This window comes from Talpa occidentalis, unplaced genomic scaffold, assembly GCF_014898055.3.
Source record: "Talpa occidentalis isolate TD23 unplaced genomic scaffold, MPIMG_talOcc4v2.1 talOcc4.16, whole genome shotgun sequence".
Classification (NCBI taxonomy): domain Eukaryota; kingdom Metazoa; phylum Chordata; class Mammalia; order Eulipotyphla; family Talpidae; genus Talpa; species Talpa occidentalis.
Window position 1 is genome coordinate 2393458 of NW_023601653.1, and position 14788 is coordinate 2408245.

The 14788-nt window shown below is 65.2% G+C and overlaps 1 protein-coding gene across 2 annotated transcripts in view; it reads left to right on the top strand.

Annotated features, from left to right (window-relative positions):
• SCUBE1 (signal peptide, CUB domain and EGF like domain containing 1) overlaps nucleotides 1-14788 on the top strand; it is a 78866-nt gene that overhangs the window by 35702 nt on the left and 28376 nt on the right. For both annotated transcript variants that reach the window (XM_037513412.1, XM_037513413.1), the window contains exons 4-6: nucleotides 337-471; nucleotides 10717-10842; nucleotides 14090-14206. In XM_037513412.1, the coding sequence (XP_037369309.1) occupies nucleotides 337-471; nucleotides 10717-10842; nucleotides 14090-14206 (378 nt within the window). The remainder of the gene's footprint in view (nucleotides 1-336; nucleotides 472-10716; nucleotides 10843-14089; nucleotides 14207-14788) is intronic.

The window sequence follows — 14788 nt, forward strand, 5'->3', positions numbered from 1 at the left end:
TGGGCAAATTCCTGGGTCTGACTTCCAGAGTTGCTGTGGGGGTCACAGTAGTGGACACAGGTGAGAGATGCTTAGAGCAGGGCCGGGCACAGGAGGTCAGCGGTGCAGCCTTTGGAGCTGTCAGTGGAGGACTGCTTTGGAGCACCACGTGGTGTCTGGGGAGCACTGCCGGGGAGCATCTCTGCAGGCAGCTGCTGGAGCCCAGCCCTGGGGAGCACCTTGCAGGCCGTCGCCCCAGGCCTGCTCCGTGAAGCCCTTTCCGTGCAGGCTGCTGTCCCGCCGGCCCATGGCGCCTCGCTCGCAGGGAGTGACTTCTCTCCTTCCCCCCTCTGGCAGATGTTGACGAGTGCCAGGACAACAACGGCGGCTGCCAGCAGATCTGCGTCAATGCCATGGGCAGCTACGAGTGTCAGTGCCACAGTGGCTTTTTCCTCAGCGACAACCAACACACCTGCATCCACCGCTCCAACGGTGAGTGTGGCTGCGTGGCCCGGCTCCCCCCGCCCGGACCCCCTTCTCCGTCTTGATTCTGGGGCTCAGCACTGCTTTGTGTTCCTGGTGTGGGCTGTGCATGGGGCCTCTCCTGCCTCCCCACTGCTGCCACTCCAGGGCGCTGGTGCTCCTGGTGCTTCTACGCAGCAGAGAGCAGGGCCACAGATGGGCGTGGGGCCAGAATGCTGCCCTTCTGGGCTGGGGCTGGCTGGGCCAGAAGGAGTGGTGCACCGGTCTCTGTGGCCCTTCTCCAAGAGGTTGGAGGCCCGAGTGCCAGCTTCTCGGTCCCGTGAGCCTGGTTGTACCCCTGGCATGTTCGGGATCACCAGCCAGCCCAGGAGCCTGTGCTGCCCCCTGGAGGCCAGGTGGGATGGCCGCAGCCTGGGCGACCTAGGGGCTGCCCCCGCTCCAGCAGGCCGGCTGGAGACAGCCTCAGGCTGGGACACACCTGGCCGCCTGCTGAGCCCAGCAGGTGCAGGTCCTTGGTGCCAGGGCAGGGGGCCAGAGTGTGGGCCAAAAGCACCAGGCCGGTGAGGCAGAACAGAGTTGTCAGGAGACCGGGACACACTTGGCTTCCAGGCAGAGGGAACAGCATTTCTAAAGGCCTCGGGGCAGGCTTCCTGCATGGACACGGGAGGTCCAGGCGGCTGCCGTCCACACTGTCGAGAGAGCAGATGGAGAGCGAGGAGGACTGGGCAGTCCCGCGGCCCCGGCCTGAGCCCCTCCCCACCGCCGACATTTGATGAGGGGTACCAAGGAGGAGCCCCGTCTATGGCACCAGCCAGAGGCCGAGGTGGCTGGCTCCGACGGGCCGGCGCTGGGTGTTGGGTCAGCACTCCGAGGTGGCCCCGCTCTGCCTCACACCAGCCGGGAGCCTTTCCTCATCCACAGCATGGGGTGAGCCGGCAGGGTCTGTGGGGCAAGAAAGAGATCCTGGGTGTAGACAGCCAGAGTCCCCCAGAGCTCTCGGGGGCTGTGAGGCGGCACTTGAGTCACGGTTGCTCTTTGGAAGCAAGTCCTGGGAATGAGAAGAGGAAAAAGGCTTAGAAAGTACAAAGCCCGCAGTGTCAGCAGAGCCTCTGTCGTGGGCTCCCAAGAGCGCTGGAACACGCGCACCCGGGTGCCCCGGGAAGGACAGCGAGGACACGCCCCGGGGCTCCCTGGCGCCGGCCCCAGAGGCCTCGGCCGGACTTACCCAAACGCCCCCACCGGGGCCCCCTTGGATGACCCCAGCCGCGGGGCTGTGGGGCCAGGCTGCCCAGGATGGGCGCCCACGTCGAGTTTCCTAAGCAGCTGTGGGAAGGAGCCCTGCCTTCCCTGGGAGAGGGGGTGCCGGAGAGCCAGCGGGGAGCCCTGAAGGCCGGGGTGGCTGCGCCTCTCGGCCAGGGCATGGGTGCAGTTCCCACAGCAGGACTCCGGGGCAGTTGTGAGGCCCTGGTTGGAAGGAGGGTGTGCAGGATGGGGAGCCAGCGCCCCCGGGATGGCAGCGGGGTCCACTTGAACAAGCCCTCTTAGTTTGTCCAGCTAAGGCACTGCAGAGCAAGCCCCGCCGGCAGAGGAGCAGGCTGGGAGGTCATGTGGGGAGCAGCGGCGGAGCACTGGGGTCACCTGTTCACTCCGAGCCACACACGGTCCCTCAGAGCAACCTGGCCAGGTCAGTGTGTTAGGACCTAGTGACCGGTGAGGACGCCGAGACCCAGCCAAGCCAGGGGCCCTGAGGTCACACCACAGGGAAGTGGCAGAGCCAAGACTCCAGCCCAGGTGACCAGTGGAGGCCAGCGAGGAAAGAAATCAGGCATTGGGACAGAGTGGACGGAGCTGGAGGCCTCTGGGCATGTCCATGGCCGCTGCGGTGCTGCTGCAGCCTGGCCGGGAAGCTTCCATTCAACTGGAGGGAAACAGCGTGGCAGCGCCCGAGAGCCGCCCCAGCCGCAGAGCTGCCTGCTCCGGTCACTCCTCAGCTGGACCGGCCAGGCTGGGGCGCTGGGGCAGGATGTGAGGTGGGCCGGCTCTCCCAGCCCTGCCTGCTACAGACCAGGTGGGGGGAGATTTATGGGGCTGCAGGAGAAGGCCTGTCCGGACCCCGAGCAGTCCGGAACGGCCCTCGAGGTGGGGACGATAAATCCAGCCCATTATTTTTTATGAGCCTCCCGCCCCATAAACAGCTCTTCTGGCGGCTGAGCCCAGCTTCACGCCCTACTCCTGGCCTGGCCTCCAGCCAGGCCCAGCCAGAAAGCCCTACTGGGGACCCCACGACTTACTTCAAGTCTCCCCCAGGCTGCAGAACCCTCCGGCCTCCCAGAGTGGACAGTGCAGGGCAGAGGGCGAGCTCCAGACCATGGAGTAGGTGGCCCTGGCCCTGGTGGCCCTCTTGGCCCCGAGTCCTGGGGCCTCGGCCTCTCACCTGTGAAATGGGCCCCTTTATGGGACGTCTCTGCGGATCCGAATGGGCTCACATGCCCTGAGGGGAGCCAGGGCCAAGCACTTGACAAGAGTGACTGGGTCCTGAGGACAGTCTGGGGGCAGCAACAAGGGGGCGAGAGGACAGAGGCTGAGCAATCCCTGGTGAGTAGGTAGCAGGACCAGGACTTGAACCCAGGTCCGACTGACCCCTCGGGCCAAAGAGAACCAGTGACATGTGGATGGAGGAGTGGGAGCAGGGGTTGGGGGGCAGACCTGGAGCCCCTGTGGCACAGGGCCGGGGCTGTCCCCTCTGGCTGAGTTAGTGCAGCAGCTGCTTCCCCTGCAGGGGACCTCCAGCCCCCCAAGGCAGAGCTGATGGGCCGCCCCACTGGGTCGGCCTGGCTTGTTCCCTCCCCTCCCTCCCTGCACTGTCCCCAGGGTCTGCTCAGCCCCAAGTGAGGAGCAAGGGCCTCTGCATCCTGGTGTCGGCGTGGGGTCCGGTAGGGGAGCCGCAGGGCCAGTCTGCGGGCACAGGTGCCTACAACTGACCGCTGTTTTAGCAGAAGCCCAGGAAAGGCCTTGTGATGCGTCTGAGGTCACCTACCGTGTTGGTGGCAGAGCTGGGACTTGCCTCCTGGCCAGAGCCTGTCCCGGACACTGCAGCCGCAGCGAGCTCCCACCCCGGTCTGTGAGCTCAGGACCCAGCACAGCACCGGCTGTGCAGACACAGGCCTTGGCTCAGAGGCCACTAGGCAGAGGCCTGGTTAGCAGGAGGCCTGGTTAGCATGGGCGACGTGGCTGATCTGGAGCCTGAGGCCCTCCCCAGCCTCTGGGCGCGCTGTCCTGCTGCCACCGGCCTCAGGCCCGATCTCCCACCCTACCGCCCCGAGCCACAGCATTTCTGGGCCTCGCCCTGGCCAGCCTACGGCCACCTGAAGCTTCACAGGACCCCCTCCTCGGCCTCGGCCCCTGAGCTGGGCCCTCGTCTTCAGCTCCCAGAGCCCCCTGGCTCGGGACAGCCTCCCCAGGAAGAGTCCTCCCCCTGCTCCATCCAAATGCATCATCTTGTCTCCCCCAAACCCTTTCTTCCCAGGGGACCCCATCAGCAAGGGGTGCAGCACTTGGCGCTGCCCTGGACCTGAACCCCTCCTGGCTCCCCACTTCCCGTCACGACCCCCACATGCCCCTGCCTCCCCCTCCTGCAGCCTGCGTGTCCTCTCCCGGCCCAAGCCTGCCGTCCCTCCAGCTCCAGACCTCACCCTCTTGGCCTCCCGGCCCTCAGGTGGGGCCCGTCCCGCCCTCCCCTCCACCTGCCTGTTCTCCATCGCCAGGGAGCCCGTTTGGTGCCCTTGACCTATGACCTGTGCTGCTTCCTCTGCCTGAGGCCAGTCCCTGTCCCCTCCCTCCCCTCCTCCTGGCGGAGCTGCCCTGACTCTCCGCGTGCCCCCAGAGCCTCCGCTGTGCCCGCACTGAGAGGTGCCGACGACCACACAGGGAGGCTGCGGTGCGGGTGAGGGGGGATGGCCTGAGTTGTGGCGGTGACCCCCCACCCCCGGGTGTCGTGCCCCCTGCCAAGCAGCCTGCAGCTGCCGGGAAGACTCTCCGGGGCTGCAGTTTGGCGCGTTCCGTGGGTGCCCCCATGCCAGGCTGGCCGGGTGTGTCCTGCAGCCGCGTCCAGCCTGCAGCTCTGGTGGGGCCTGTCCGACCGGAGGGCCCAAGTCTGTCAGCCTCCTCGGCTTCTGCCACTGTGACCCTCCCTGCTGCCCCCAAATCCCAACCCCTGGTTCCCCAGGGCACACCCACAGTGGCTCACCTACTGTGCACCCACACATTTACTGAGTAAAGTGGCAAAACCCGGCAGCCTGGTCAAGTCAGAATAAACTGCAGTCGGCTCATCTCTCCTGCACACGAGCTCTCAGGAAAGGGAGAGGCGCTCAGCATTTATTGAGCGCCTACTATATACCACTCCCTGATGCCCTTTAACCCTCGAGGGACTCGGGGAAGTAACAGCTGCTGCCCCGCCGGGCTGGTGAGGATGTGGGCCTGGGGTGGGCCCCCGGCTCAGGAGCAGGGCTGGTGGGAGCACAGGCTCAGCTGTGGTTGGGGTGCCAGCTGGTGCTGGGGACCCTTCTCATCCTCGGGGTCTCCCCTGCTAGTGCTCCCCCGTGTCCCCACTAGCTCGCCAGGGAAACACCCACGATGCCACCAAGTGGACCCTCCCACACCTGGGCTCCCTCCGGCTGGCACCCGGCGAGAGGTGGTCCAGGCCAGGGCTTGGGCCTGCCCGGGCTGCTGCCTGCGCTTCCTTTGGGATTCCTGCGGGGGAGGACGGGTCTGCCCGTGAGCCACAGGGCTCCTGTCAAACGTGGGTGTCAGATAGTCAAGGAATACCTCTCCCGCGCACATCTGCCCTGCCCGCCGGGGCATGCTTGTGCCGGGATGGCCCCTGAGGGCCGGCTGCCTGGCTTGGACGAGCTGGTGGTGACGCCTAGTGACCAGCCTGGGAACTTCAGTGGGGAGGCTTGGCCCTCGAGGGGCTGGGGGCGGCAGAGTTGTGCTCCTCCGCATTTTGAGGGGGCACTTGGGGACCCTGAGCTGAAGCCCATCACCTCCTTACTGCGTTTGTTTTTTTTTTAAAGATTTATTTATTTATACAAGCACTGGGCACAGTCAGAAGTGCGGGAGGGTGAGAGAATTCACCAGAGCCGGAGCGGGGAGCAGAGCAGGCAGAAGGACCGAAGCACACTGCTGAGGGGAGCAGCGGGCGGCAGGAGGGGTCTGCGCGCCATGTGGGACCCTCCTCCGGTGGCCGGGGAGCAGCCGGGGATCGAACCGGCGCCGCAGAGGCCGCTGGCAGCTTCGCAACCCAGAGCTCAACTGCTGCGCCCCCGGGGAGGCCCTCCCTACTGCGCTTTAACCGTCTTACAGAAGAGTTTGTCTCCCCACTTCACAGGGGGAGCTGAGCAAGTTCCAAGGTGACACACTTCAAGGGGTTGAGATGGGGGCATGGAGCAGACTGGTGAATGGGAGTTGGGAAGATTGGGGGTTGGGGGCGCTGGGCATAAGGACCCGGGGCCAGGGCGTGGGGAGCCAGGGGTGCTGGCCATCAGAAGCCACTGTGCTTGGCTTTCAGCCTCCTGGGTGTTTGCTCGCATGGAAGTCAAAGCAGGGGCTCCCTGTCCCTTGGCCTGTCACCATCACCAGGCCTTTCCTCCTCCTCTCTGCCCCCTGCAAGGTGGGGGTATCGGCATCTGTTTGGAGGTGGCGGGGAGCAGAGAGGAAGCAGTTGTGTGAGTGCTTGGCAGCCGGAGGTTTGGATTCGGGTGGTGCGTCCTCAAGCTGCCCTGCAGCTCTGTGGCTTCCCCTGGGCCCCTGGGCCAGCCCCACTCCAACCAGGTTTGGCCCCGCTGTGCCTCGGGGGCCTGGTCTGGGCCAGGCCTGGGGTGTCCGGGAATCGGAGGTTGCCCAAGGCTGGTGTGTGCAACTGGGTCACCCCCCACCAGTGCCCCTGCAATTCTCTCCAGCCCCCCCCCCCCCGGGGGGCCCGTGTTTGTTTTTCCCTGTGGCTCAGACGCTTGCCAGGTCTGGGCCGGGGAAGGCAGCCGCCTCTGCCCGCCACCCCCAGGCTCCAGCCTCTTTCTGGGCTCAGTAATTTCGTGTTGATGAGGTGGAAGGGAGGGATCCCTTCCTCCCCCCGGCTGGGGCGGGGGCGGACGTTGTCCTTTCTCCCAGCGCCTTTCCCTGCTCCCTTCCCTTCGTGTGTTTAGGGGATGTGGATGTAAAAAGACATGTTATTGATGAAGTCGCCATAGCAATGACCCTTGGAAGACACACATTCCGCCTTTGTTATCCTGGGGGAGGGGGCGCCCCCCTATGTACAAACAGCCTGGACCCGCCTCCTGCTGCCTGGCTCTAGACCCTCCCTGAACTTAGCTCTGCAGAGACTCCTGGGCTGGTCCGGGGCTCTGCCCTTGCATCCCAGCCTCCTGCTTCTGGCCAGTCTCGCTCCTGCAGGCCGCCTTCCGCCAGCCTCTGCAGACTTGCAAATCCCCTGGAGGCACCATGCCTGGCTGGCGGCTGTCCCTGCCCCCTGCCTAGGACGAAGCCCTCCCTTCCCTGCACCCTCAGCGCACCTCCCTCACCCAGAGAAGGGCATCACTGAGGTTGCACCGGGTGGAGGGTCTGACAACGGTTACCAGGGGAGCCTAAGGCACAGAGAGGGGGTGCGGCAGCCCGGGTCACACAGCGAGTGGCAGTGTGCGAATCTAGACCTGGCCATGTGGCAGCAAACATCTGTCTCCTCACTGCTCCCCTTCCCACACCCCCCACTCTGGGCATCAGGGAGACACGCAGTTCGAGTTTGCAGAACGTAATTGGATTTGGATGGACTGAATCCAATTAGATTCAACCTGGCGGGCAGCCTGGCCTGACTGGCACCGGGCCGCTGAGGACGAGCATTTCTGAGAACAGCTCTGAAATGATATCTGCTTCCCTCCAAGGAGGGGAGATGAACAGTGAACCCAGCACCCCAAGGCTACGTACGGCCCCTCTCGGCGAGGGGCGAGCTGAAGGAGGGGCTGTGCTGGGCCCAGGGCAGCTTCCCCCAGCCCAGCTCTCCCAGCAGGCAGAGTCCGCCTAGACCCTCAGGAGCCTGACCCGCTGGCGCCTGCTCTGCTCGGCTGGACGCAGCCGGGACGGCTCTTTGGAAGCCTCGCGGCGTCAAGGACCGGGGCCAGTGCTGCCCGGAGTGGTGGTATGCAGGGGTACAGGAGTGTGTGAGGCGCTGAGGGTGCACTGAGGCTTCACCTTCAGGTTCATTGACCGCCTGGGAAGGTCGATCAGAGAGGAGCAGGGTTCGGTGCCCCGTGGGGCTTCCTGGAGAGCCTCACAGGCATCCGAAACAGCCTTGGCTTTTTAATGGGCTTTCATTTCTGAGGACCAGTCAGAGAACTGGCCACTTATTGCACCAGCTGTGCTGGGTTCCTGCTTCTGTTGGACCCGGGACCTGAGCAGCCCAGGACAGTGAGCCTGGTGGCCCCGGGGCAGAGCCGTGGCTGGGACGGTCACCACCGCATGGGCCTCCCTCTGCCCCCGGCCAGCGGTGGCCCAGCCAGCCCAGAGCCGCTCTCCCCGCTTGGAGGTCAGGCCCTGCGGTGTGGTGTCTGTGGCCAGCCAGGAGCTGGGTTGCCAGGCTGGGCGCCTGTGCCGGGCTGGGGTGCTGGCTGGGGCTGCTGTCAGCAGGGTGGCCTGTCTCGGGGACACCAAACACTCGCCGGGCAGGCGGGGCTGCACTCCCATCACTGGCTCCACGTAGGCCTGTCTCCCGGGACAGGACGCTCAGGCCCTCAGGGCAGTGGGGGTGAGGCCACTCCATCCGCCCTCCCTGGGCAGCTCACGTCCTTGGGGGAAGAGAGAGCCTCACACCTCTCCAGGGGTGCACGGTGGGGGGCTGTTCAGAGTCCCTTGGGGACAGACCTGTGGCAGCAGATCCAGGGCCCCCTCCCAGCTCCTGGCTGTCTGGCTTTGTGATATATTGGCTTTGCACAGGATCTAGATTTCTCCCCAGGTTATTCTTTGCTCAAAAAACCATACCATCTTGACTCATTATTCAAGTCTAGGTTCTCAAAAGAAAAATCACCTGGTGCCGAGTCCCTGGTTCAGGGCCACATCTGCTGCCCAGGGACACGCTGCAGTTGGTGGGAGTAGCGGGGCTTCTTATAAAGTGTGGTCGTTGGCTGGGAACAGAAGTGTCACCTCCTTTCTTCATCCCAGAGAAGCCTGGTCTAACCAGGGGCCCCTGGATGCGTCCCAGCTTAGGCAGAAAGCTGGCGAGCTCCAGCGCGTCCCGCTGTGGGCCAGCCCCGCACAGGCTCGCTGCTCACCCGGTCACTTGACCTGAACAAGCAAGAAAGTCAGGGTGGAGGAGAGGAGCCAAGTCAGCTGGCACCGGGCTCAGGTGCCAGGCCAGGCGCGGGCCTCACCCATCTCAGTGTTTTTGTCTATTTTATCTTGCTTTTGTCTTTAGCGTGGCTGCTGAGGTGCCCGTGTTTTAAATACACACCGGTTGCCCCATGCACCCGCTGACAGTGGACTAGCAGCACAACTGACCGGGAGGCCGGCCCAGGCCCCCACGGGCCCCCCAACCCCACCAGCGTCACCTTCCCTTGCCCAGGCCCACCCTTGCAGGTGGACGGGGTACAGCCCTCAGGGCCCAGGGGTGAGCAGGCCACGCTGCTCTCATCTGCCTTTGCCTCTTGATGGACTGGTGACCCTCAAGCCCTCACTTGACCCCTGACCTCATAAATTCTGGAAACGCCTCACAAATCACCAGGAAGATAAACATCAAGCAGGGTCAGCTGAAGGGGGTCCCTCCTGGGAGGCCATTCCAGCCAGTCAGAGAGGCAAGATCAAGTCCGGGGATGGAGAGGGGTGGCCCAGGAACTGGGGGGACTGAGAAGAGGACCAAAACACCCTCCCAGGTCCCCCAGAGAACCTCAGTGTGTCCCGGGGTGCATCCTGACTGGGCAGGTGCAGGGGCCAGCTCCGGAGATTAGGCAGTGGCCCACAGCCCTGCCCTTGAACCCGGCGGGCCACCAGCTCTGCGCTCAGCTGGGTCAAGGGGTCAGGGCGATAGGCAGAGGCGTGGGGTGCAGTGCCCAGCAGCGGCTAGCTGTGGCCCCGCCTCTGAAGGGGTGTGTATCTCTAGGGAATTGAAGGGGCCCCAGATCACGTGCGGGGTGTGGGCACTGCCTGGAGAATGGCCTCACTGTGGAGACCTCGGGGCCGGAGGAGAGGCCTACGGGCAGGGTCACACCTGGACAAGGCTCCGGATAAAGGCCTCAGCAGCCTGGCAGGGGGCGGGTAGCCCAGCCCGGCGCCCTGTGGCAACTTCCCTTTTCTGAAGCCTCACTACCAGGGAGGATAATCGCTGGCTGCCCTTCAAAGGTCAGGCCTTGGAGGAAAGGAAGTGAGGCTGGGGGATGTTTTTGCTTTAAACAGTAGACTGCCAGCCAGCGGGAGTCTGGGGCTGATGTTAGGAACCCAGGGCATGTGTGCTCTGGGGCCCAGGTGAGCTCCTGGGGGCTGACCATGCAGGTGCAGGGGTGTGGGGGAGCTGCAGGCCAACCCCAGTTCCTGCAGGCCCCTGTGCTTGTGGGTGAGCATTGCAATGGCCAGGGGCTCCTAGAGACACCCCTCTGGTGTCGGGGGCTGCTGCGGTCAGAGTAGCTCAGGCATGGCTGAAGGGCCGCCAAGCGTGAGCCTCTGCTACCCTGGGTCCAGGCGGATAGCACCGCAGCCCCTGGCCTGTTCCAGAAGGTGGTGGGAGGGCCTGGTGGTGCCCCCAGGTGTGCTAGCTAGAGACTGGCGGGGTCTGTGGGCCCGGGCCTGCGGCCACCGCACAGCTCCTGACCCGTCAGCATCCCTCTCTGGTCGGCTGCCAGGCTGGTCTCATCTGCACAAGGGCCTCCTGAGCAGCCTGAAAGGCGCTGCCGCCACCATGGTTTTCAGTGCGTCAGTGGGTGTCCGAGGCCCTGGCCCGAAAGCGGTTTCATGGGCCCTGCCCGTCGCTGGCTGAGGGCGGGAGCCTGTCCCCCTCGGTCCCCAGGTGTCGTGCACAGCCGGGCCCCAGCCCTGGGGCCGCTCCCTGCGGGCTCTCCACCTGGACACCAGGCACACCTGCGTGCGTGTGCGTGCCCATGCGTGTGCGTGTGCCGTTGAGCACACCACGTGGCTGGGGGTATCGTGGGCCGTCTCTTCTCTGAGCCTGAAATTCTCTCCCTCCCTCTCCCCCTCCCGGCCCGCTCCTGTCTGTCTCCCCAGAGGGTATGAACTGCATGAACAAAGACCACGGCTGTGCCCACATCTGCCGGGAGACGCCCAAAGGTGGGGTGGCCTGTGACTGCAGGCCCGGCTTTGACCTTGCCCAAAACCAGAAGGACTGCACACGTAGGTAGATGGAGGCAAATGGGCCGACAGCCCCACGCGTCTCCCGCCGTGGCTCTGGGGTCCGTCCAGCCTGCTGGACGATGGTCAGGGAGGGTTCTCAGCCCCCGAGGGGCCCGGGGGAGGCGTGAGGGACGGGCCTGTGACCCCCCAGGCTTGGGGTTCCCCCACCCCCTGGGAGCAGCCTGTAAACAGCCCTGTGGAGGCCCCTCCTTTCCTTCCGCCCGGAGGCCGGGCCGCCCTGAACTCAAGCTCTCCAGCGGGGATGGAGGGCCGCGGCGCTCGGAACCGGTTTCTCCGTGGGCCGGGCAGCCCTGGGAACAGGCTGTGTAAAGGAGGCTCCCAGCCCAGGCCGTGCCGACCTCCCTTCCAAGGTCAAAGGCTCCCTGTGAATCGTCACACCCTGGGCCATCGAGCTGGACCAGGCCTCCGGCCTAGGTGCCGCCTCAGGACCTCCTTGGAGGTCAGCCCGCAGGGCTCGAGCGTGAGGTTGCCTCTTCTCGAGCCTCCTCCCCAGGAGGAGCAGGGGCTGGTGTGAGCACCGCCCACCTGTGACTCCGCACAGGTGTTTCCTACCAGGCTCACTTCCTGTCGCAGGAAAGTGGCAGAGACATCCATTCCAGCTCAGTAGAGAGGGGTCCCGATGTGGCTGGGGGGCGCTGGCCGGCCCTCCTTCCCCCTTTTTCCGTGGAGAGGACAGTCCCCTGCGGCCCATCATCCTCGGTCTCTGGGACTGTGGTCATCGGCTCCCCTGGGCCTTCATGCCTTGCCCGACGCTCACCTGGGCCTCAGGACCCACGTGCATCGTCTGTCACGCCACGGACGCAGTCCCCGTCCCCAGGGAGCCCCACTCAGCCCCAGCACGAAGCTCCCTCCTCTGCCCAGGAGGGCCCGAGACGTGGCCAGCCGCCTCTTTGCCCCTGGTCTTTGCTGTGGGATAGAAAGCAAAGGTCAGCCTGGGCTCTGTCACCTGGGGCAGACCAAGCCGGGCAGGCGTTGGCTGGGAAATGCCCAGCTCCGGCCCAGGACGCAGTAGCTCCTCTCTTCAGCTGCAGAGAAGCCTCCCACCACCCCGCTCCAACCTCTCTGTCCTCCCTGGCAGTGCTCCGAGCATCCTCAGGAGCAAGGCCCAGGCGTGATGGGTAGAGTCAGGGCTTATGGATGGGCTGGGGGCAGCAGGGCCACTCCTGTGGCCAGCGGCTGGCTGTGGCCATGCTCTGGGGTCAGCTGCAGGCCACAGGCACTGGATGGCCACCCTGACTCCCTGCCGAGGCAGCCACTCCGTCTCATCTGGAACGAAGCTGCAAGGGGACCAGCGGCTCAGAAAGCATCTCCTGAGGGGCTGACCTGGTGTGAGAGACCCAGACATGGTGGGGCTCCTGAGCGGCCTCCCCGACTGCACCTCGACAAGGAGAGCTGAACACTTGGAACATTTGCTGGTGAAAGAAGAGCAGCCCCACGCTCCCCAGCAGTGACCCAGCTGGGTGGAGAATCTGGTCCAAATCCTGGAGCACGGAGTGTCCCCAAGGAGCCTCCCGCCGAGGCACTGCCCACACGGCTGACCAGTCAGCTTCGGCCCCTCTGTGTGGTCAGCGTGGCAGTCAGTGTCGAGGGAGCTCCAAGACTCAGAGTCATCCGTGAAGGCCCTGGTGGTGCCAGAGATTCCAGACCTGGGCTGGGTTGGGGCAGAGGCCCAGACGCGCTAGCCCCTGTGGACCTGGAGCGTCGATTCCCTCGTCCCTCCAGGGCCAGAGGTCTCGTCTCCCGCTCGGTCTCCCCTGCGCTCAGGCTCTGGGATTTATTTCCTGAATCTGGGGCCTGGGACTGGTCCGGCCCCCACCCCCGCAGCTCACCCTGCATGGCTTGCAGGAAGGACAGTGGGCAGCATCCTCCCTGCCCTGGCCAGCTCCACCTCCCACCTTGGAAACAGGGCTCCCCTCTGTCTGGAAAGGCCCATGACCTCCAGCCCCAGCTGGGCCTCTGCCTGGGTCTCTCCCCACCGGCGGTGCTAAGCGACAGCCCCCAGGGCCCTGGCTCCCTGGTGCTCTGTGGGCTCCCCGGGAATTCAGACAAGAGCTGCTGCGATGTAGAAGGGGCAGTGGCTTGTGCTGAGCAGATCGCACCCTAAGGTGGGGCCCCTCCCTCCGAGGGTGGTCAGCCCCCCATGGAAGGGGGCCCATTAAGAGCCCCTGGAGGCTGAGGACCGCGTCTGGGATGTGCAGCAGGAGGCCACGGGATGGCCATTCCATGCTGGTCTCCGTGCAAGGGGGATCCCTGGGCGAGGCAGCCACAGGACTTGCTTGGGAGACACTTGCAAGCTCCCCACCCCAGGGTGCTGCCACCAGCGCCTCCCCGAGACCCCACTCATGGGTCAGCCTGGCTGCCATCATCCGCTCAGACTCTGCCGCTTGGAATCCTCAGCCGCCCTCACCAGGGCTGGTCTGGGACGTGTTTTGCCTATTTGACCACAACATGAAGCGGTGGAAAGAGTTCGGGACCAGACCGGCCCCCCACCTTGTCCAGCAGAGGCCCCCCACCATGTCCAGCAGAGGAGGCAGGGCTGCTGCCCCGGAGACCCTGCGCTCCGCTCGTGCGTCCCACACCCTGGAAAGTGACCGCTCCGTTTCTTATAAATACACTCCAATTTCTCACGTTTCCTGCTCTGTCCTGATCCCCACGGCCAACCCAGGATGCTCTTGTGAAGCATGTTAAGATCCCGGCCGACGCGCGCCCTCCCCAGCCACAGGCAGACGGGTTTAGATAAAAGGCCCTTTCCAAAACCGCACCTCGGACAACACTGATTCACGTTAAGTTGTCTGGACGTTGCCAGGGGCGGTGAGGGCTCTATGGGGATAGTTGAGGGAACCGCAGGGACTTGGAAAAAGCAGACACCCCAGGACATCCTTCCACACGCCCCGGGACAGAGGCAGACGGAAGAACTAGAGAAATACCAGTGTCCCTGCCCCAAGTGGCCTCACATCTGCCCACGACATGGGACACTTCAGGCAGCCCAGGGGGGCTGAGCCCGGCCAGGTCACCCTGCCTTGTCCGAGCATCCCTGCCGGCCAGTGCCGGGCCTGCCCAGCCGGCTCAGGCCTGTCTCGCCCACACCCAAGGAGCTGGAGTTCAGGGCCCCGTGTCTCCTGCCCTCACCTTCCCCCCAACTCCTTGAAAGCGACAACCAAGGCCGATCAACTAACCGCCTCTGTTGTTCTGTTCACACACACGCGTGTGCGCTTGGGCTAACTAGTGACCTGTAACTATGGGAACGGAGGCTGCCAGCACAGCTGCGAGGACACGGACACGGGCCCCACTTGCGGCTGCCACCAGAAGTATGCCCTCCACGCCGACGGCCGCACCTGCATCGGTAAGTGGGCACCCGCCGCCCCCCCGCCGCCGGCCCGGGGCCCCAGCTCCAGCTGCCCACGCCGTGCCTGGCCTTCCCGGAGGGACGCGTCAGGGAAGCCAGGACAGGGAGGCCCCGGGCGCTGAGGTGCTGGCGGCTCCCTGGCCCCATGGGGGGGACACTTGTGGGGTCGCTCACCCTCGGGCCCTGCTTGGCATGTCTGCGTGTTTTCCAAGGGCCCTTGACGCCGGGGTGGGCCGAGGCCGGTGGCCTTTGGTTAGGAGGCCGGCGTGTGGCCTAGGGAGGCCGGCGCTTCCTCCCCACCGTGCACGCGGCCAGAGCGCTGCCCTGTTGGAGGGTGGGCAGGGCCGGCTCCCAGGAGGTCTGGACTCCGCGTGACGGCCTCCCGTCGGGGAGGTGGACGGCGAGCCCCGCAGGCCTGGGTGCTCTTCGCTGCTTCCACCCCGGGCTCCGGGCTCCCGCCGGGCCCCTCTCCCTGAGTCCCTCTGCTCAGTGCTGCCCCGCCTGTCGCCTGGCCTGTGGGGGAGCCTCCCTCGGAGTCTCCGTCACCCCTTCCTCCTGGGCCTCATTTCCACGGGGAAG